Below are 23970 nucleotides of genomic sequence, written 5' to 3'. Positions count from 1 at the left end.
TAAGAAATCTCTAGAAATATTTGTATGCTATTTCTGCCTTGGTTTAGGATTGCTTCATTTTAGATACCTGTACCTGTATTATAGATTTTCATTTCAGCAAATTCGACTGCACGCTTTCATATATGTTTATTTCTGATGTGTCAGTACATGATTTATACAAATGCACAATTGATTTCTTTTTTTAACTAAATTAGAAAAATTCATCACAAAAATTTAAACAAATGCACACTTTAATTTCTTTATTATTTGATTAGAAAAAAAATGATGTAAATATTTATACAATTGCACATTTGATTTCTTTTTTAATGAATTAGAAAAAAAGATTTGTTAAGTTTAATTTGAATTTTGTACATCTTCATTATCTTTACAACATCTGTTATGTTTCTTTTCCCCCAGGTTTTGTTTTAGAATGTTAACCATTCATCAGTAATTTTATATATAGTGCTGTGACCTTACTGCTGTGTAGGGAACCATTTATCAGTAATTCTATATATGGTGCTGTGATTTTTTTCTATCAAACCTAGACCAAGGTTAAAGTCTTCAGGTTATTACCTGGTGTTGTGTTCAGGTTATCTCCATGTGTAGTCTTCAGGTTATTACCAGGTGTAGTGTTCAGGTAATTACCAGGTGTAGTGTTTATGTAATCACCATGTGTAGTGTTCAGGTAATTACCAGGTGTAGTGTTCATGTAATTACACGGTGTAGTGTTCATGTAATTACCAGGTGTAGTGTTCATGTAATTACACGGTGTAGTGTTCATGTAATTACCAGGTGTAGTGTTCATGTAATTTATTACCAGGTGTAGTGTTCATGTAATTACCAGGTGTAGTGTTTATGTAATTACACGGTGTAGTGTTCAGGTAATCTCCAGGTGTAGTGTTCAGGTAATCACCATGTGTAGTGTTCAGGTAATTACCAGGTGTAAGTTTCAGGTAATTACCAGGTGTAGTGTTCAGGTAATTACCAGGTGTAGTGTTCATGAAATTACCATGTGTAGTGTTCATGTAATTACCAGGTGTAGTGTTCAGGTAATCACCATGTGTAGTGTTCATGTAATTACCACGTGTAGTGTTCATGTAATTACCAAGTGTAGTGTTCAGGTAATTACCAGGTGTAGTGTTCATGTAATTACCAGGTGTAGTGTTCAGGTAATTACCAGGTGTAGTGTTCAGGTAATTACCATGTGTAGTGTTTATGTAATTACCAGGTGTAGTGTTCATGTAATTACCAGGTGTAGTGTTCAGGTAATTACCAGGTGTAGTGTTCAGGTAATTACCAGGTGTAGTGTTTATGTAATTACCAGGTGTAGTGTTCAGGTAATTACCAGGTGTAGTGTTCAGGTAATTACCAGGTGTAGTGTTCATGTAATTACCATGTGTAGTGTTTATGTAATTACCAGGTGTAGTGTTTATGTAATTACCAGGTGTAGTGTTCAGGTAATTACCAGGTGTAGTGTTCAGGTAATTACCATGTGTAGTGTTTTATGTAATTACCAGGTGTAGTGTTCAGGTAATTACCAAGTGTAGTGTTTATGTAATTACCAGGTGTAGTGTTCAGGTAATTACCAGGTGTAGTGTTCAGGTAATTACCAGGTGTAGTCTTCAGGTAATTACCAGGTGTAGTCTTCAGGTTACTACATTTATTTATTTACAAATTAAATCTTTTTCATTACCTCTGGTAATTGTTTTTTTCTGAGTGAAGATAAAAAAACATCTTGTTGAATTCATCCATTAATCAGTTTATATTCAGTTTCATTTTCTTTCCATTCCTCTTTTAGGTAATTGTTTGTGTTGTACTTTAAACAGGCTGATGAGATGTCAGGCCTTATAGCTCCAGAGGTATTGTTGTTAAGGGTATTAAAAGTTTCTCTGCTGCAGATGTTATCTTCTTGGACAAAACATTGTTGATGAAGAGCAAATATAACAAAACTTTGTGAAAAGTTGATCAAATCAAAATTCAAGTGAAATTTGTTCTTGAATATGCCAGAAATATTTGCCAATCCATTTTGCTGTAAAGTGGTGCTTTTGCCTATTCAGTTTTCTTTTTTTTACTCATGAATTTCACACTATTTTAATAAATGATACAATTGTACTTCTGGCAGATAAGAGATTTTGTCAAGTTAACGGTACTGCTAGTATGAAAACATTCTGGTTGGTAATGATAAAATACTGCAGGCATGGAAATGATCAGGTATTGATACTGATAATGTTATTGATACAGTGCCAATATAAATATCTACTGGATTCTGCTGCAGGTAAATATGTGTAATCATACATAGATATTGCTGGCATGAAATGCATTATGCAAGTTTTGATTCTGCAAAAATGAAAAGATTGAAGAGAAAAATGTGTGGTAAAAAAAAATTATGTTTTATATTTTTTTCTGAAATTATACTGGTAATTCCAAAGAGAATTCTTGCACTATTAAAGAAAAAAAAATTCTTTTTCCTTTTATTTTCATGGCTTGGCACGAGTATTTCTTAATTTGGAAAAAACTAATAATATGAAATATAAATAAAAAGATGGACATAAAAAAGTAGAGATTTCAGGTGTGGTCACTATGCCTGTGAAGAACATGAATCCGTTTATTTCTGGACCTTTTGATCAACTTTTCTACTGACTAATTTGTTCTAACATGCAAAGTTTGCTGAAAAAGGAGATAATTTTGAAATAAGAGTATATTATTTGCATGATGTGGTACTTGTTTGCATGTCTTTTATATACTTTCCTTTAGTATTTGTAGTAATACATTGTCATGGATTCAAAGATTCGTGACTAGTAGTACCTAAAATTATGCTGATATGTGCTTGAACAACTTTTTTTCAGAAGATGGGAAACAAATTCTTTCTTTTCAATGAAATCTACATTTTTGTAGACCCCCTTATAAGATAAACTTCTTAAATATGAAGGATAAGTCATTGTGAATAGCTGAATGAAGAACAATGAAGAAGATGAAAACTATTATTGATTATACTTGATGGTTATGATGTGTAATTACCTAAACATTTGAAATTTTATATCTTTATATCGTCTAAGGTCATATGAAGGTTATAACTTGATAGAGGCCCTTTCTATACACTGTACATACAGGTATTCAACATCATTATATCCACTGTATATGTAAGGAGTTTATGTAGAAATCACACATACCCCTCCACATCTAATTATGTAATGGGGGTATATATATATAGTAATCACTTATTAACTTTTCAAATTTTGATGGTCATCGGTCAAGGTCAAAGGTCACTGTCAACCACTTTTAAAATAAAATAATAATAAGATAGATAGATTAACCACTCAAAAGATTTAGATCACAAGGAAAAATGGGGTTTATAGGGAGTATATCCTAGTATAGTCCATGCTCACTTTGTTTTTCTTTTATTGTAGTCAATAGTTAAGGTCTTTGACTATCCATGGGGATGTTATACTGGTATGTGATAAGGTAGTTACATGGAAACAATGTGCTACACAGCTGGCAGAGCAGTGGAGGTGATAGTTCAGCAAATCTAATTATAGGGGACACATGTAGATCATTAGAGACTGTATATAAGTAATCACCTTGTACTTACATTCCTTGCTACAGAATGGTTTAACTACATCACAACAGGACTGAGATGTACACACCAATACCAAACAGGTGTAGTGATATCACAAAGAAACACGGCTCAGAAACTAAGTGTTAAAACTGAAAGCATCACAACTATACTGTGATACAAGCATGAATACTGCCTGTCTAGGTCTCTCTCAGAAAAACACCATAAGTAGAGAGCATAGCCGGTTATACATATGTTATTGATTTGTATTTTATGTTTTTATTTTCAAAATACATTAACAGAATAAATATGCAAGCATGTTGTTTAAATATTTAATATTTATTGATAACACTGGGAGTTGTTAAAATATAGCCTGTATATATTGCTAGGTTTCTTTGAATACTGGTAATGTTATATAGAGAGTAAATGAAACACATTCTAGATAGAAGGTTTTCTTGCATGTGGGTTTGGATATACACAGCCATATACTTAAGTCTCATTGAGTAGAAGTAAACTGCTCATTGTTAAATTGAAATTGATTATGATTAATATCATATCACATTACAAATGCACATGGATTAATATCATTCATATTATAATAGCCTTGTGGATCTATTATCCTGTAGACCTTGTATTTCTATGTCTTGGCTATATAATCTTTTTATTGGCTATGGTTTTAAGTCTATCTGTTGACTAAGGGAGATAAGTCTATCTATGGTTATAAGTCTGTCTTGACTAAGGGATACTAGTCTGTTTATTGCCTAAGGGATACTAGTTTGTCTATTGACTAAGGGATATTAGTCTGTCTATTGACTAAGGGAGATAAGTCTATCTATGGTTATAAGTCTGTCTTGACTAAGGGATACTAGTCTGTTTATTGACTAAGGGATACTAGTCTGTCTATTGACTAAGGGATATAGGTTTGTCTACTGACTAAGGGATATGTTTCTTGTCTATTGACTGAGGGATATAGGTCTGTCTATTGACTAAGGGAGAGAAGTCTGTCTATTGACTAAGGGATATAAGTCTGTCTATTGACTAAGGGATACAAGTCTGTCTATTGACTAAGGGATATAGGTTGTCTATTGACTAAGGGATATAGGTTGTCTATTGACTAAGGGATATAGGTTTGTCTACTGACTAAGGGATATGATTCTTGTCTATTGACTGAGGGATATACGTCTGTCTATTGCCAAAGGGAGATAAGTCTGTCTATTGACTAAGGGATATAGGTTGTCTATTGACTAAGGGATATAGGTCTGTCTATTGACTAAGGGAGATATGTCTGTCTATTGACTAAGGGATATTAGTCTGTCTATTGACTAAGGGATACTAGTCTGTCTATTGACTAAGGGATATAGGTTTGTCTACTGACTAAGGGATATGATTCTTGTCTATTGACTGAGGGATATATGTCTGTCTATTGACTAAGGGAGATAAGTCTGTCTATTGACTAAGGGATATATGTTGTCTATTGACAAAGGGATATAGGTCTGTCTATTGACTAAGGGAGATATGTCTGTCTATTGACGAAGGGATATTAGTCCGTCTATTGATTAAGGGATATAAGTCCGTCCATTGATTAAGGGATATGATTTATGTCTATTGACTAAGGGATATAAGTCTGTCTATTGACTAAGGGAGATAAGTCTGTCTATTGACTAAGGGATATAGGTCTTTCTATTGACTAAGGGATATAAGTCTGTCTATTGACTAAGGGGGATAAGTCTGCCTATTGATTAAGGGATATTAGTCTGTCTATTGACTAAGGGATATGAGTCTGTCTATTGACTAAGGGATATAAGTCTGTTTATTGAATAAGGGATATAAGTCTGTCTATTGACTAAGGGAGATAAGTCTGTCTATTGACTAAGGGAGATAAGTCTGTCTATGACTAAGGGATATAAGTCTGTCTATTGACTAAGGGAGATAAGTCTGTCCATTGACTAAGGGAAATAAGACTGTCTATTGACTAAGGGATATAAGTCTGTCTATTGACTAAGGGAGATAAGTCTGTCCATTGACTAAGGGAGATAAGTCTGTCTATTGACTAAGGGAGATAAGTCTGTCTATGACTAAGGGATATAAGTCTGTCTATTGACTAAGGGAGATAAGTCTGTCCATTGACTAAGGGAAATAAGACTGTCTATTGACTAAGGGATATAAGTCTGTCTATTGACTAAGGGAGATAAGTCTGTCCATTGACTAAGGGAGATAAGTCTGTCTATTGACTAAGGGATATAAGACTGTCTATTGACTAAGGGATATAAGTATATCTTTGGTTATAAGTCTTTAACCCTTTAAAGAATGATTGTATAAATCTGCCGCTTTATATTTGATAAACAAGAGAGTACTTGATGTTATCATGCATTTCATTCCTCATCAGGGAGGCGGCCCAGGGGACCCACAGAGATCAAAGTCAGTTGCTGGTTCACAAGACTTCCCTGATGGTTAGTAACAGTAGTGACATTTTAATATACACAAAGTAATGGTGGTTTTAACAGTTACATAGATCAGATAAGAAATTATGAAGTGAAAAGAATTACATTTTGTTTGAAAATGATGATATACATCAGCCAAATAGCCTTAGCTTTGAACTACAATATTGGTGTATGTATACATTCACATACAAGTCTGATATCATTTGGAAATTTTTGAAAGAATTTATTTAATTTAGAAATAGAATTTTACAATGAATTTTCACTGAGTGAAAATAACAAGTGATTTTCATTTATTTTTTACCAATCAGATCACAGCATTTGCAGTGAAAATATGAATTTTCCTCAAAATACATTGTGCTATCTTTAAAGAATGACAACTCTAGTGGAAATTGGAAAATATCATACAGTGTATATATCTATGATTGGGAGGAAATAATTACATTACATGTGTTGTATTTACTTACTTATATAATTTAAAGGACTTTGTCTGAGATTTGAAATGATTGTATATGGATGAAGTAATGATAATAGAGAATGTGAATCAACAGAGCATTTAATTCCAACTGACATTAATGAAAGATTAGAAAAAATGAATGAAAAATTACTTCTTTCTTGATGAATAACAGTTATATTTCATCTCTTGGGGAGGGAAATTTTTATGTTTTTAACTTTGGGAGGGACTTTGTATGTTTTTAACTTTGGGAGGGAACTTTGTATGTTTTTAACTTGGGAAAGGAATATTTTATGTTTTTCATTTGGGTAGGGAACATTTTATGTGTTTCACTTGGGGAGGGAACTTTCTATGTTTTTCACTTCTTGCACACTTTTGATAAAGTTTTACCTAATTATTCATGATGGAGCAACAAATATCCTCTGTTTCCTTTTTGACAAACTGAACAAAAGAGAGACAAATTTTCAAAAATATTGAAATAATTAAACAGTTAATTTATCAAAAGGACAAAATTTGATAAACTATTTAAATTATGATAAATATCAGATTATATCATTAAAACAATGCATACTCTTCTGGAACACCTGGTCTTATTCTCCTTGTACTTTTTCAGGAATCTCTGTGCAATTTTTTTTTGTTTGTTCATATTTTGCCCTAGTTTTGTGGAGTTGGAGTTTGAATTATGATTATGTTGCCATGTTGGCATTTTCTTGATTTTTTTTATGTAAGAAAATATCAGCATAAAATGTTCAAATATGTATTTGGTTTGATTGTAGATAAGATCCTGGTAGACTTGACCATATTACAGGCAGAGAACCTCATGGCTATGGACAGAAACGGTAACACTTGATTAACAAAGCCAGTATTGTTTGTTATGCTATGGTTGGTGAGATGTGTTACATCACAGATAAAAAAAGAGATGAATTCCATTTGAAAAGTCTGACCAGAACCTATTACAGTCCTTGCTGTTTCTCACTGCTATTGTCTAACATAGCACCTTGCTCAAACGATCCACATTATTTTTTTTACACCTGTCAATAGATTATAGAGTTATTTTGTCCACCCAGCTGTCATGATCTTATATCAAGGTTAGATGTCTCCCTTCCTAGTTTTCAAACAACACTTTAATGCATGTAGGCTTTATTACAATGACATCAAATTTTCTGAACAGCATAACAATTTACGGTAGAGTAAATGCCCTTTGTTTTTTTTTCTTTTATATCAATTTCTTCCAAAGATATCTTCTCTCAGTTTGAACCAATTTCATGAAAAGTTACTAAGTTTTTTTATTACAATTGTACAAAGTTGTGCTTTATCAGCAGTATTCTAATTGTTGTTTCTGTTCCATATCTGACATCATTTGTACTGTTTATATAGTAATGTATTTCTGTGTTATGTTGTGTATGTACTGTCATACAGTATTCTTGTTATGTTGTGTATGTACTATCATACAGTGTTCTTGTTATGTTATGTATGTACTGTCATACAGTATTCTTGTTATGTTATGTATATACTACCATACCATCATACAGTATTCTTGTTATGTTGTGTATGTACTGTCATACCATCATACAGTATTCTTGTTATGTTGTGTATGTACTGTCATACCATCATACAGTATTCTTGTTATGTTGTGAATGTACTGTCATACAGTATTCTTGTTATGTTGTGTATGTACTGTCATACCATCATACAGTATTCTTGTTATGTTGTGTATATACTGTCATACCATCATACAGTATTCTTGTTATGTTGTGAATGTACTGTCATACAGTATTCTTGTTATGTTATGTATATACTATCATACTATCATACAGTATTCTTGTTATGTTGTCTATATACTGTCATACCATCATACAGTATTCTTGTTATGTTGTGTATGTACTGTCATACCATCATACAGTATTCTTGTTATGTTGTGTATGTACTGTCATACCATCATACAGTATTCTTGTTATGTTGTGTATGTACTGTCATACCATCATACAGTATTCTTGTTATGTTGTGTATGTACTGTCATACCATCATACAGTATTCTTGTTATGTTGTGTATGTACTGTCATACCATCATACAGTATTCTTGTTATGTTATGTATATACTGTCATACCATCATACAGTATTCTTGTTATGTTGTGTGTGTACTGTCATACAGTATTCTTGTTATGTTGTGTATGTACTGTCATACAGTATTCTTGTTATGTTGTGTATATACTGTAATACCATCATAGAGTATTCTTGTTATGTTGTGTATGTACTGTCATACAGTATTCTTGTTATGTTGTGTATGTACTGTCATACCATAATACAGTATTCTTGTTAAGTGTGAGTATTCCAACTGAATCTGGACTTTGTAAATGTACCTCATATGAACTAATACTAAATCACAAAAGCAATTATCAAATGTTAAATATTCTGATAGTTTTATGGGCCATCAGAACATATCCAAACATGTAAATTAAAGGTTTTTATAACCCAGACTTATTGTTATAGGTTTTATAACATAGACTTATTGTTATAGGTGTTATAACCTAGACTTATTGTTATAGGTGTTATAACCTAGACTTATTGTTATAGGTTTTATAACCTAGACTTATTGTTATAAGTTTTATAACCCAGACTTATTGTTATAGGTTTTATAACATAGACTTATTGTTATAGGTGTTATAACCTAGACTTATTGTTATAGGTGTTATAACCTAGACTTATTGTTATAGGTTTTATAACCTAGACTTATTGTTATAGGTGTTATAACCTAGACTTATTGTTATAGGTTTTATAACCTAGACTTATTGTTATAGGTTTTATAACGTAGACTTATTGTTATAGGTTTTATAACCTAGACTTATTGTTATAGGTTTTATAACGTAGACTTATTGTTATAGGTGTTATAACCTAGACTTATTGTTATAGGTGTTATAACCTAGACTTATTGTTATAGGTGTTATAACCTAGACTTATTGTTATAGGTTTTATAACCTAGACTTATTGTTATAGGTTTTATAACCTAGACTTATTGTTATAGGTTTTATAACGTAGACTTATTGTTATAGGTTTTATAACGTAGACTTATTGTTATAGGTGTTATAACCTAGACTTATTGTTATAGGTGTTATAACCTAGACTTATTGTTATAGGTTTTATAACCTAGACTTATTGTTATAGGTTTTATAACGTAGACTTATTGTTATAGGTTTTATAACGTAGACTTATTGTTATAGGTTTTATAACCTAGACTTATTGTTATAGGTTTTATAACGTAGACTTATTGTTATAGGTTTTATAACCTAGACTTATTGTTATAGGTTTTATAACCTAGACTTATTGTTATAGGTTTTATAACCTATACTTATTGTTATAGGTTTTATAACCTAGACTTATTGTTATAAGTTTTATAACATAGGTTTATTGTTATAGGTTTTATAACCTAGACTTATTTTATAGGTTTTATAACCTAGACTTATTGTTATAGGTTTTATAACCTAGACTTATTGTTATAGGTTTTATAACCTAGACTTATTGTTATAGGTTTTATAACCTATACTTATTGTTATAGGTTTTATAACCTAGACTTATTGTTATAGGTTTTATAACCTATACTTATTGTTATAGGTTTTATAACCTAGACTTATTGTTATAGGTTTTATAACCTAGACTTATTGTTATAAGTTTTATAACATAGGTTTATTGTTATAGGTTTTATAACCTAGACTTATTGTTATAGGTTTTATAACCTAGACTTATTTTATAGGTTCGAGTGATCCATTCTGTGAAGTGTTGCTTGCCAACAAGAAAATATTTAGGACCTCAGTCAAAAAGAACATTTTGTTTCCTAAATGGAATGAGAGCACAACCTTTGAGGTGGCAGATGATACTCAGAACATTGAAATTGTAAGTGTACAAACATTTTTATCTCATCTATGTGGTTTTCATTATTACTAAGATTGCATTGGTAGAAATTTTCCTGGAAATTCATATTTTCTGAACAAAATTTCACTACATCAAAAAAATCTCTTTGAAGTATTTCACAAATTTCTATGGTAGTATATATACATAACAATTTTTGATATAGTTGAAAATGTGAGTGAACTCACTTAAATTATCAGCAAAAAACAATTTCATTTAATAACAAATTTACAATTTAGTGCAGCTTCCACACAGAACATCATGATAGTATAACATTGTAATAATAAGTAAGTGCAGCTTCCACACAGAATATAATGATAGTATAACATTGTAATAATAGCTATGTGCAGCTTCCACACAGAACATCATGATAGTATAACATTGTAATAATAGTTATGTGCAGCTTCCACACAGAACATCATGATAGTATAACATTGTAATAATAAGTAAGTGCAGCTTCCACACAGAATATAATGATAGTATAACATTGTAATAATAGCTATGTGCAGCTTCCACACAGAACATCATGATAGTATAACATTGTAATAATAAGTAAGTGCAGCTTCCACACAGAATATAATGATAGTATAACATTGTAATAATAGCTATGTGCAGCTTCCACACAGAACATCATGATAGTATAACATTGTAATAATAAGTAAGTGCAGCTTCCACACAGAATATAATGATAGTATAACATTGTAATAATAGCTATGTGCAGCTTCCACACAGAACATCATGATAGTATAACATTGTAATAATAGTTATGTGCAGCTTCCACACAGAACATCATGATAGTATAACATTGTAATAATAGCTATGTGCAGCTTCCACACAGAACATCATGATAGTATAACATTGTAATAATAAGTAAGTGCAGCTTCCACACAGAACATCATGATAGTATAACATTGTAATAATAAGTAAGTGCAGCTTCCACACAGAATATAATGATAGTATAACATTGTAATAATAGCTATGTGCAGCTTCCACACAGAACATCATGATAGTATAACATTGTAATAATAAGTAAGTGCAGCTTCCACACAGAATATAATGATAGTATAACATTGTAATAATAGCTATGTGCAGCTTCCACACAGAACATCATGATAGTATAACATTGTAATAATAGTTATGTGCAGCTTCCACACAGAACATCATGATAGTATAACATTGTAATAATAGCTATGTGCAGCTTCCACACAGAACATCATGATAGTATAACATTGTAATAATAGCTATATGCAGCTTCCACACAGAACATCATGATAGTATAACATTGTAATAATAATTAAGTGCAGCTTCCACACAGAATATAATGATAGTATAACATTGTAATAATAGCTATGTGCAGCTTCCACACAGAACATCATGATAGTATAACATTGTAATAATAGCTATATGCAGCTTCCACACAGAACATCATGATAGTATAACATTGTAATAATAATTAAGTGCAGCTTCCACACAGAACATCATGATAGTATAACATTGTAATAATAATTAAGTGCAGCTTCCACACAGAACATCATGATAGTATAACATTGTAATAATAATTAAGTGCAGCTTCCACACAGAACATCATGATAGTATAACATTGTAATAATAATTAAGTGCAGCTTCCACACAGAATATAATGATAGTATAACATTGTAATAATAGCTATGTGCAGCTTCCACACAGAATATAATGATAGTATAACATTGTAATAATAGCTATGTGCAGCTTCCACACAGAACATCATGATAGTATAACATTGTAATAATAATTAAGTGCAGCTTCCACACAGAACATCATGATAGTATAACATTGTAATAATAATTAAGTGCAGCTTCCACACAGAACATCATGATAGTATAACATTGTAATAAGTACAAATTGATATATTTTTCTGTGATTTGTTTCTGATTTCCAGAATTTGTATGACAAGGATGTGTTTTCCAGAGACTTCCTGGGGAAAGTGATGTTGACTATGGATAAACTCAAAGAAATCTCCTACAAGGTAATAATCTGACAAATACCAGGAATCGGAAATTCTGTTTCTCATTTTGTTTGAATTCAAATTTTGTATTGAAAAATGCTTTTCTCTCCATACTTTGTTTACAGCGATTTATTACACTTTATTCCAAGTACTGTGCATTTTTTAAAGATGAAAATCCTTGACGGTTAGAATGTACCTTCTGGAGAAAATGTAGTGAATTAAACTTTGGAGGTCAAATGGGTAACATTGAGGCCTGTAGTTTGTATAACTTACATTTTTAATTAACAATTGTTTATTTCAGTTAATATAAATCTGATTAAAATGATTTGTATATCATATATATGTGAAACATGATCATGTTGATGTCTTAGGCTAAACCAGAATGGCTGACTTTGGGGAGAGCTAAACATGGCCGTATCCAGATCAAGTGTACTGTGACTAGCAAAGAGACAATCGTAAGTTTAGAAAGTTTTCGATATATTCTAGTACAACGAGAAAGGTGTATTGATTAAAATATCATGTGACCTTATAGGTCTAGTATTCCTCTTGATGTTTTTGAATGGGGCAATACAGATTTTGCGACTCTATTAAATTGTTTGAAACCATTATATTTGTAAACAAGATAACTGATGCTGCAATTTGCCACTTAATGTCAATCTTTTGATTAAGAAGGAAGCACAGAAGAAGAGTGAGAAGGGAGAAAACCCAAAGAAATCAAGTGTACCTACCACGCCCCCTACTGACGATGAGGTCTTTGAGAAGCCAGATTTACCTACCATGGTTTGTATGAAAGAAATATTTGATATTATAGTTGCAGTCACATGTTTAGGTACTGATATTATGATTTATGATAGTTTTCAAATATTTCCAATAGATTTACATCATTATTTGTTCAAAAAAATTAAACAATTTAAGTTTATAATATAAATGTCTAGTGTTGACTAAGCCAATAACAAATAATGTCTTGAAAAGAGACATTATATGTGATTGGTTAAGGAACACTGTGACCTCTGGGTCAGGTCTCAAATGAATAAATAAATAAATTATGGTTTTCTAATTAATTTCTATAGATTGAATCACATAAAAATATGTTGTATCAAATGTATAACACTCTATGGAGTGTCAACTAGGATAATTCATAGGAAGATCTATCTAAAGGCAGAAGGATAGAGATGATATTGTGCTTTTTTTGTCTGTATAGTCTAACCCTCCAGCTGTTGTGACAGTAACCCCTCCCAATGGTACCCCTGACATGACAGCTGTATCAGAACAAGTTATCCCAGGGAAGATGGAGAAGCTCCAGGCAGCCAGGCCATCACAACCCACTCAGAACTCCAGCATTGCTACACTTCCACGGACAGGACGAAAGGCATCGGAACAGAACTCTGGGAATGGTGGACTACACAGATCTGTTTCTGATGTCAACATGAATAAACGAAGGTCATCCCATGGTCATACTCTTTCAGCTGGCTCAGGATTGAGGCACTCAGACTCGTAAGTATTTTGTAAATTTTGTTGGTTATTTAATTCAATCCTTTATTACAAGATAGCATAATGTAACAATGTGAAACATCTGATATATGTTCAACGAAATATCACTCTAGTCATTAAATTACTGTAAACTTTAAATTTTCAGTACATTAAAGTCAGTTATTTTACCATTAATTATTTCCTACATACCCTGTCATATTTGTCTCATTAAAAATTAAATGCTATACACATCTGATATTATATCTATCCAATAAAGCAAAGACTTCACCTCGTCATGCAGGTCTTACTTATTGTACGACTATAATATTGCATTTGTGATGGTCATATCCATCATGTTTGTGAGCCCCTGTTTACTCTGTTTTCATATTACAGGACAAATTCTTTTGCCGCCCTGCACCATGGGGATAATATATCTATGGGTAAGTACAAAGTTAGACGTATTACTACAAGAATTTGATGTGCCTTGAGAAGTTTGACTAAGCAGATGTGTTAAACACTATTGGTATACAAAATGTGATGCGCTATAATCTGTTCAAAATGTGTCTTAATTAACATAATGCTTCATTGTTGATGTTGGTACTTTACAGTAACATGTTAAGATATTTACTAACCTTTGTCGGGGCTAGAAACAAAAACTAAGACAAAAGTGGTTGTTGCTTTCATGGCTTGTGATGCTTTAGTGTTTCCTGTGAACTCACTGGCATTTCTATTGCTAATTCATGTTCATTCTCAAAAAAATAATTAATCTTCAGAATTGCCATGACCAGCTCCTCGTTTACATTTTAAAGAATTTATTTGAATAGAAATGTGCTACTGAAATCAGATATGATTCTCAATATATCAGATATGATAGAGAAAATTTATAGTTGATTATAGAATCAGGACTGTAAACATTATTTTGATACTAAATTGTGTATACCTAACACAGCCTCTACAGCTGCCGAAACTGAAGAATCCTTGATTCTTGGCAAGTACTTCCTACTTCATTGCACTCGTCAGTCAGCTCCTATCTATATACCAATGTATTGTCAATGTAATGTTCTGCTATTGTGTACAAACCTGTACTGGCCTGTTGGTGGTGGTGATTCTACAGATCATCTGTTGTTATGTGGTATATAAACAGTATTGTCATGTCACACTTCAAATTGCATGTGCCAATATATCATTGCCAGGCATTTACTAATTTTAGTTATAAGATTGCCTTCTCTTTCCATTCCTTAACCAATGAGATTATTATTGAATGACAATACAGTGTACATGGATATCCTCCAAATATGCTGTCACATTTCCTGTCAGGTACTGTTTCTTATGTCTGGTGGAGAGTGATGTGTACATCTCAATCATTAGTACTACAATTTCAATGTAATTATCCTTTGTTGAACACTATCTGAATAAACATTGTTGCTTGATTGGGAGACTCTAGTTGGTAGTATATGAGTATTCTGTAAGTCAAAGGTTAAAGCATATGGGACATAATTTTGATTCCCCTCCTGCACTTATTTGAAAACACTTTGTTACTGAATTGCTTTTGATGTAAGGGAAGATTTTGATTTAAGTCAATGAAGGCTATGGTTTTACAAATATCCTGACCATTTTATAGATTGTCATATAGTGTTGTCCATCTGTCCTGTTTCATTCCAAAGCAATGTTTTAGTTTAACAATCTAATTTGGTTCATATTTACTCCATAGTATCATAACATCAATTTCATCAAGTTCTACACCTTTTACATCAATCTGGATTAACAAATACTAAAACACTAAACATCTTCTGCAGGAAAATTCTTGTTAACAAGATATGTTTTTAAATCCTTAACAGATGTAGTTCCTGATTTTCAAGTAGTATCATAAAACCAAGTTTTAAATTTGATTAGATCAGATGTTATTAGTATAGGTTAAAGAGTCACATTTGACAGTTTTTACAATAAAAAGTTAGTGAACAAGTTTACAGTTTATTTACTTGTTTGCCTAAAATGTCAATCAAATGAGCAATCATGTTGTCTCACAATGTTGTATATTAGTATTATTGACTTTAAACATGATTACTTACTAGGTAACAGCTGCAAAATCACAAACCGTGACAAAAAGGAGAAATGTACGACAGGTAAATCATGATGCTCGGCATTCAATGTAGTATTTTCATATGATCATGGCGATGTAAACTGCTAGAGATCACATAAAGCATGGAGTTGTCTTCTGTTTTGTCGCACCAATCTTTATTGGTTGAGGTCTTTAGGGTATATACAGACAGGTTCATGTTACATGACTTGCGAATCTGATATATAAATCTGTTGTGGTTCTCAATTATTTGTAGACGCATGTCATTTTAATTTTTCAAATCACCTGGTTACGAAATGGCTGTCAACTTGTCTATTGGTGCATCATCCGTCTGTCAGCTGTGTTTTCCCTAAATCTTTTTGTCCTCTAGCTTACAAAGATGAAGGGCTGTTTGTTAAGGTCAAAGAAGTAAGAAACTTTAGCTTTCAAATGAATGGCATAGACCAAATTTCATGATCACAGAATACCTGGTAAATGTGATTTTTTTTCTTCAGATCTAAAGCATACAGCCATGTCATAATTTAACCTTAATTGCTTCCAGAGGTATATAACTGTCTCATTTGTTTTACAAATTTATCAAAAATTCTGTATGTCTTGCTGGGGTGGGGACTCCAACAAATCAATAGCTGAAAATAAAACCAGGCAAGCAGTTTTAAGGTCTATATGTTTCTTAAATGTCGGGAAAATATTGATACCAGATATTTTACTGTACTTTTTGCTAGAAACATTTTTGCATGCAGAATTTTTGTATGTACAATTTACCACTTACGTGGACTTATATTAAAACCAGAGTATAATAGTGCTAAATATGATATTGTTTTGACATTTAAAATTTGCGCCACTGTGAATGATCCGTAAGTATCAAAAGAAAGAATTTGTCACTCTGCATCCTGCATAGACAGTCAACAATATGGACTGCAATTGTATTTAAACAGATTCATATGAGAAACCTATACGTCATTGGTCACTTGAAAGTTTTTAAGTGGAGAATTCTTCAAAATAAAAGGTGTGCCTTCATGACTGCTTATTTCATAGTCTAATATCAGTTATAAGTGCATGCCATTATATTGAGATCAACCTTCACAGGAAAATCTCAGTTGTTAAACCAGTAGACAACGAGGACATTAAGGTACAAAACAGTAAACCATCAGTAGATAAGAAGGACATTATGATGCAGTAAATGAATTCTGTGATATGTTGATATATCTTCCTTTACTGTATACAAGATAATATGTTATATGTTATGTATATGAAAATTCCATCTGTAAAGTACAGTGTTACAAGTAAATTGATTAAGGTTGCATGTCAGATTAATTCAATGTTACAGGATTTCACAAGCATTTAACTGCAGGAAGATTTAGGTAATGCAGATCTGCATGAATATTAATTTTGTTTTAAATACAGTGTGTAGTTATTCCTTTTGAAAATGGAGTTTACAAGTCATTCCTTGCTTTTTAAGAAAATCCCACTATAGATACCCTATCACGCAGGTGATGCCAACGGTATAAATAGCTCTTTCTCTCGCTGTTCATTATCGTACCATGTTAAGGTCACATGTATTGATATGTCAGGAATATATCAACAGAAAATAATGTTTACATGATGTCAATAAAGTTGTTTCAGTGAAAGTTGCTTTACTATTTACCCTGTTGTAAGCTGAGGTGACCAGCATGTGTCTTTTGACTCAAAGTCAGGGGGTGGGCTGTGACCGGCATGTGTCTTTTGACTCAAAGTCAGGGGGTGAGCTGTGACCGGCATGTGTCTTTTGACTCAAAGTCAGGGGGTGGGCTGTGACCGGCATGTGTCTTTTGACTCTCAAAGTCAGGGGTTGGGCTTATTAGAGGACAATAAAATAACATTGTAATGTTACTGAACAGTGTTGTGTAGGAGTAGGCATTATTCACATTACATTGGTATTATATTGGTGTATTTTTTGTCATGTTATTCAACAACCTTTACACTGTAGAGACCATATATTACGATGAAATGTTCAACATGTCTGGAAGGATATCATTCAATAGAAAATGTTGTTCATTTCAAAATAACAAGATGTTTATATTTTAAGTACCAGTAGCTGGTGGATCAGCCATTGAGAAACATGTTAATTTTGTGAATATTCTATAATTAAATGTACAAAATAGTTTTATTTAATGTTCAGTAGTTTATTTCTAGTGTTGCATGGCCTCATTGATAAATTACAGTCAGAATCTCATATCTAATATCATTTGTTTGATAACTTTCTGTACAGCTATCAGTTGAACTTTTATAATACAGAGTATGTTTGTTTACAGGGTAACAATATATCATTAAGGGAAGATAACAGACATAAGCATGCATGTAGCATTTCCCAACAATTTGTTTGCAGTTTTCTTCAAAAAGACTCCCCCATATTGTAAATGAAAGTGAACTATGTGTGACCTGTCTGTAAAGGTCACCTCTATTTAACAAATACATCTGCATATCAAATACCTCTCTGTAAAGGTCACCTCTGAATGTCAAATACTTGTCTATAAAGACAATTGATTTGAAATCCATATGTAATGCAGGTCATAGTGATAGAACATTTATATGGATTTATTTGTACGCCTTGATGAGCAATATCATAATATTGATCCTTATGTTCAACATATACCCCCAACACCCACACCCACACCCAGCCCCCCCCCCCACTCCAAAAAAAGGGGGGATAGTTTAGGGTTTGGTTTCATTGAAAGCCAGTACAATTGATATGTAAATACTTATATTTCACTTTTTTATTTTATTGTCCTTTAGAGAGGAAATTGTGCATTTTTTTTTTTAATTTTGTATCATTCAGAATGATCATGGTTTGCATGCACTCCATTACATTTTTCAATCTTTTTCTATGTACAAATCACCAATAAAATTCTAGTAGATATGTCTTTGGACAGATCAATGATAATCAGAAAGATTGTCGTTATATAAAGTAACAAAGCTGTACATTGACCATAGTAATTGATTTCAGCAGCAGGGCCGTATCTGTGGTATGTCTCCAGTATTGTAACTTTGTCCAGGTGCTTATTATAGATAAGCCATTGAGATACAGATTATATATTGTATGTGACTTATGGTAAGAGTTTAAGGTCACCTGAGTGAAAGGAAAATGAGATTTAATGTCATGCATATCCATTAGGCCTAATATGATATTTACGTCAAAACTTATCATGTTTTTGAAATACTTTTCTTAAAACTTTGATATGAGTAGATGCTAATGGCCAGGAGCATGCTGGGTTCTATCACTGTCATGTGTGTTCAAACTTGCAGGAGCCACTATTTAACCATTAATTGAATCTTTGGCCAGTAGCATATAATGATATGAAAGTTTTGAGATAATTCTTTCAAACAACAGGCAATGTCTTGAAAAGATATCATTTTTGAAGTTTTGATGTAAGTGTAATTGGTTTCTAATCATGCTTTATAAACTTCTCTTTGTGGGAACACCAAAAGGTAAATAGAGTTATTCTAGGCAGTAGTTCCCAATTCTGAGATTAACAATTGATAATGAATTGACAAGAAAAATCACAAATCTTACAACTGTTTTGGCCTGTTTGTTACAGACAGCAGTGTCGCTGGTGTGGAACGTATTTACAGCGTGTCTGGACGTCTCCTCCGTGTCAGAGGACTGTCACTCCCTGACACTGCCAGTATCTACTGTAAAGTGCGAGTTCACAAGTAAGAAAATTAGTTTATGTAGGTTACTGTACTGAGGTACACAGTCACACTTTCTCATGTCTATATTTATTGTCTCTCTGTAGATATGATGATTTTGGCTTTTTTCACAAGAAAAAAAATGATGATGACTTGATTGAGCACTTGATTGAGCACCAGACAAATTTGCTGTCTGGTCATTAATACTTTTTACATTTTTGCAACCAGTACAGAGTTGGCTGAACAGCAAATGTGTACAGTGAACACATTTGGTAAATAACAGGAACTGAATAATACTGTACTACTGTAGCTTAATGAAAATTAAGAAAATTTGAGAATTGTATTTGTTAATGTTGATAATTTATTGTTATTTTTATGTTGTATAGCATGATTATTGTTTTTATTGATATGTGGGGAAACTAATGAAGAGCAACAATCCGTTGGTCCAACACCTTGGAGAAAGTTTTATGGTTGACTGATGAGGCAATATACAACTGTTGAAAGTATTATAATTACAATCACTGATACATTGAAAAATCTCCGAGACCCAACTTTACTCTTGTACAGATGAAGAGGTGATTTCCTGTAATAGTTTCCAATACTGTAAAATCACCTAAAGTCTCAATCTTACTTGACGTGTATTGAGGTGCTCTGAGGTGTGAAGTCCTTTTTTTCCAGTCCTAGTCAACGTCTTCGATTGCTGTCCGGTAGCAGGGTCATTGCCAAGTCATCAATGGTCAAGGTCACAGATCCCCTTCTAAACATCACATTTGAGGTAAGCGAATAAAACAACAGTGCACTGTTATACTTGATGCTGTATTTGTGACAGATTGACTGTTGGGCAGTCGATAACACTGTAATACTTGATGCTGTATTTGTGACAGATTGACTGTTGGGCAGTCGATAACACTGTAATACTTGATGCTGTATTTGTGACAGATTGACTGTTGGGCAGTCGATAACACTGTAATACTTGATGCTGTATTTGTGACAGATTGACTGTTGGGCAGTCTATAACACTGTTATACTTGATGCTGTATTTGTGACAGATTGACTGTTGGGCAGTCGATAACACTGTAATACTTGATGCTGTATTTGTGACAGATTGACTGTTGGGCAGTCGATAACACTGTAATACTTGATGCTGTATTTGTGACAGATTGACTGTTGGGCAGTCGATAACACTGTAATACTTGATGCTGTATTTGTGACAGATTGACTGTTGGGCAGTCTATAACACTGTTATACTTGATGCTGTATTTGTGACAGATTGACTGTTGGGCAGTCGATAACACTGTAATACTTGATGCTGTATTTGTGACAGATTGACTGTTGGGCAGTCGATAACACTGTAATACTTGATGCTGTATTTGTGACAGATTGACTGTTGGGCAGTCTTGATGCTGTATTTGTGACACTGTTGGGCAGTCTATACTTGATGCTGTATTTGTGACAGATTGACTGTTGGGCAGTCGATAACACTGTAATACTTGATGCTGTATTTGTGACAGATTGACTGTTGATGCTGTATTTGTGACAGATTGACTGTTGGGCAGTCTATAACACTGTTATACTTGATGCTGTATTTGTGACAGATTGACTGTTGGGCAGTCGATAACACTGTAATACTTGATGCTGTATTTGTGACAGATTGACTGTTGGGCAGTCTATAACACTGTTATACTTGATGCTGTATTTGTGACAGATTGACTGTTGTGGTAATACTTGATGCTGTATTTGTGACAGATTGACTGTGGGGCAGTTTATAACACTGTAATACTTGATGCTGTATTTATGACAGATTGACCTTGGGGCAGGCTGTAACACTGTAATACTTGATGCTGTATTTGTGACAGATTGACCGTGGAGCAGGTGTGAATGTAGACACTGTTGTCATATTGGATATCAAACTGGACCACAAGGAACATGTAGCTCAGCAATCATTTACATTGGAATACCTTTTCAGAGGTAAGAGTTTAATGTGCCTATAAACTGGAACACTTTCTCAAATTCAGTGTTTCCTCATATAGTAATATATTTCAGTTGTATCAATATTATAACTTGATATTATTTCAAAATGAATGTTTTTGCTTGATTGCTGAAAGCATTCTGGGATGAAGGGTTGTCTAGTTTGTTCATTTCAATATCATTAAACAATTAATAGATTTTGTACATGTAGACTAATGTCAACTTCTTGTTAATGTTACTTGATTTGCATAATGTTACAGATTATGAGGAGGGAGGGGTCCAGAAATGGCTGCCCCTGTCCAAAGGTGTGTCTGTGGAAGTATTTTTGACCAAGGGCAAACCTAACCCTCGTCTAGTCAACAGGAAGGCTGCTCGGTTTAACAAATCATGGTCATTTAGGAAAGAAAAAATGCATTAGTTTTGTTTTTGATTCAGAGCCAGGATGGATATGGGAGAAAACATGTTTACAATTATTTTTGTTATCTATAGTCACTTGATGTATGAAACTGAAGGATTAGTAAGAATCTACAGGTTAAGACTGCTTGAATTATGTTGAAAGATATGCTAATTTTGTACTATTAGGTGCTGGCAACGGAAACTTTGTCTGTCATAAACTGATACCCTAGATACTGTTATATAGAAAAGAGTATATCATATAGTTACTTAATATATTAATATTGTAATATATTACTTAGTAAAGCATCATAATTTTTCTACCTGTGTGATCATTTATAGTCTATATTATGTTTACTCATAAACTTTTTATATTTCAATGACACTAATACATTATCTGTTTGATTTTTTACAGTATTTGTAAAGTTAATGCTTAAACCAGTGTACTATTGTTATTACATTTAATATGTGTAATTTTTGTCCTGTGTGATGGTTATGTTTGATATTGCTCAATATGCTAGGAATTATTTTTTATATGTATGTGAATTAATGAAAATGTCATTTCAAACTTATTTAAGATTTTGCCTACAATTATCATAGATTAGTTAGGTATTTACTGGGTAAGTAAGCATCTGAGAAGATCTTTATATTATTTTAAGTTGATTTCATTGTCCTATCAAAGATATTGTACTGATATATTACATGTATTACCTATAACAGTAAATTTGCAAAAGACAATTATTTCATAGTTGGAATTTCTTCAAAATTCATTATATTTATAAAATTTCTATAATCTTTCTTGCCACAATTTTCTCAAGTTCTTTTTTTTTCCTTTTTTTTTTTTTTTGTATGGAAATATTTCACAGAAAAAAGTTAGCGTTGAGTTTTAGAGTATTTTATTTCTGTACTTTTATGTTTTTCTTGATACTTCAGTTTTATTTATTTGTTTTACATCCTTTCAACATTCCAGGTTCTCCAAGAGGTCTAGGATTATTGTAGATCTTGGCTAAGTGGGGTTAGTAAAGGGGCTATCATTGAGAAAAATTTTATTGATATCTGATATTGTAGACTAACTCTGAACAGCTTACATCTTACATGAACTTTTCCTGACAAAAGGAAATAATCAATGTTTGATAAATGAAGAACATGCCCCTTCTGTAACCAGAAAATTGGCTCACAGAAGAACGTTGATGTTCTGAAAGGTTGAGACCTTAAAGGTAAGGATATAAGACTAAATAGGGGCAAAACAATTTTGCCAAATCAGGACTGAGTTGTGTTGTATCAATTAGCAACTTGGTTGGATATAACTGATTTGACTTCCTTGGAGACCAAGCTGAATTTAAATATGGGTAAAAGAATTTGGACCTAATTTGGCTTGATAACGTTTGACGCAAATGATCATTACAAACCTAGAGTTGTTTTTCGGACCAATAAAAAATATTGGCTGTAGCCTTGTTCTGGCTGAGAAAATTTCTGCATTTTTATCAAAAGTCACATAAATTTTCCTGTTATTGGTTTTACCAAGTGACGGTTTGTAGAATCATTTAAATTAAAGGAGAGCAATACAGGCCTGATGGACCACTTGTTTTATTTAAGATTTATGTACTTCTGTTGTGTATGCTATTGTTTTATTTCTGTTATTTCTTTTTGTGATACTGGATCATTCTTTTTATCATTAAATGTGATTATGTTAATTTTGTTATAGAATTATTTAATCAATACTCTTCAACATTAATATCCTGTAAATGGCCTAGTCGGTCATCGATTTGTTTGTGTGTGAGCTTATTCATCATTATGAGGTCAGTTGCTACTGAAATAAATTACATTATTTGGATTAGATGGGATGATTAATCTACAGTAGGCTGGGTTTTTTTCTTTTATATAAATCATTAATACTTTTATCAACAATCAAAAAGAAAAAGAAAAGAAAGTTGTAAACATTTATATGTTCATCTTTTAATTGCATGAGATATTTTGTACTTTGATACTTGCAATATATTTGTATTTTGAGTGATTGGCTGGATAAGACACAGAGGTAAAGCTGGTCAGAAAAATAGTGTATTGCCTTAGGCACCCTCATCAGC

General features: G+C 32.5%; 1 protein-coding gene across 1 annotated transcript in view; it reads left to right on the top strand.

Moving 5' to 3' along the window:
• LOC132549049 (extended synaptotagmin-1-like) overlaps positions 1–21942 on the top strand; it is a 41443-nt gene extending 19501 nt beyond the window's left edge. The window contains exons 16-28 of the mRNA XM_060212948.1: positions 5919–5982; positions 7201–7263; positions 10174–10313; positions 12247–12333; positions 12684–12767; positions 12985–13092; positions 13514–13806; positions 14176–14222; positions 15855–15905; positions 19435–19549; positions 20204–20300; positions 21382–21493; positions 21754–21942. Coding sequence (XP_060068931.1) covers positions 5919–5982; positions 7201–7263; positions 10174–10313; positions 12247–12333; positions 12684–12767; positions 12985–13092; positions 13514–13806; positions 14176–14222; positions 15855–15905; positions 19435–19549; positions 20204–20300; positions 21382–21493; positions 21754–21911 — 1419 coding nt within the window. The 3' untranslated portion in view covers positions 21912–21942. The remainder of the gene's footprint in view (positions 1–5918; positions 5983–7200; positions 7264–10173; positions 10314–12246; positions 12334–12683; positions 12768–12984; positions 13093–13513; positions 13807–14175; positions 14223–15854; positions 15906–19434; positions 19550–20203; positions 20301–21381; positions 21494–21753) is intronic.
• The last annotated feature ends 2028 nt before the right edge of the window (positions 21943–23970 follow it).

The sequence above is a fragment of the Ylistrum balloti genome, unplaced genomic scaffold (genome assembly GCF_031769215.1).
Source record: "Ylistrum balloti isolate Yb309-2 unplaced genomic scaffold, AGI_CSIRO_Ybal_v1 Utg370040, whole genome shotgun sequence".
NCBI classification, from domain to species: Eukaryota; Metazoa; Mollusca; class Bivalvia; order Pectinida; family Pectinidae; genus Ylistrum; species Ylistrum balloti.
This window is presented reverse-complemented; position numbering and strand designations above follow the sequence as displayed.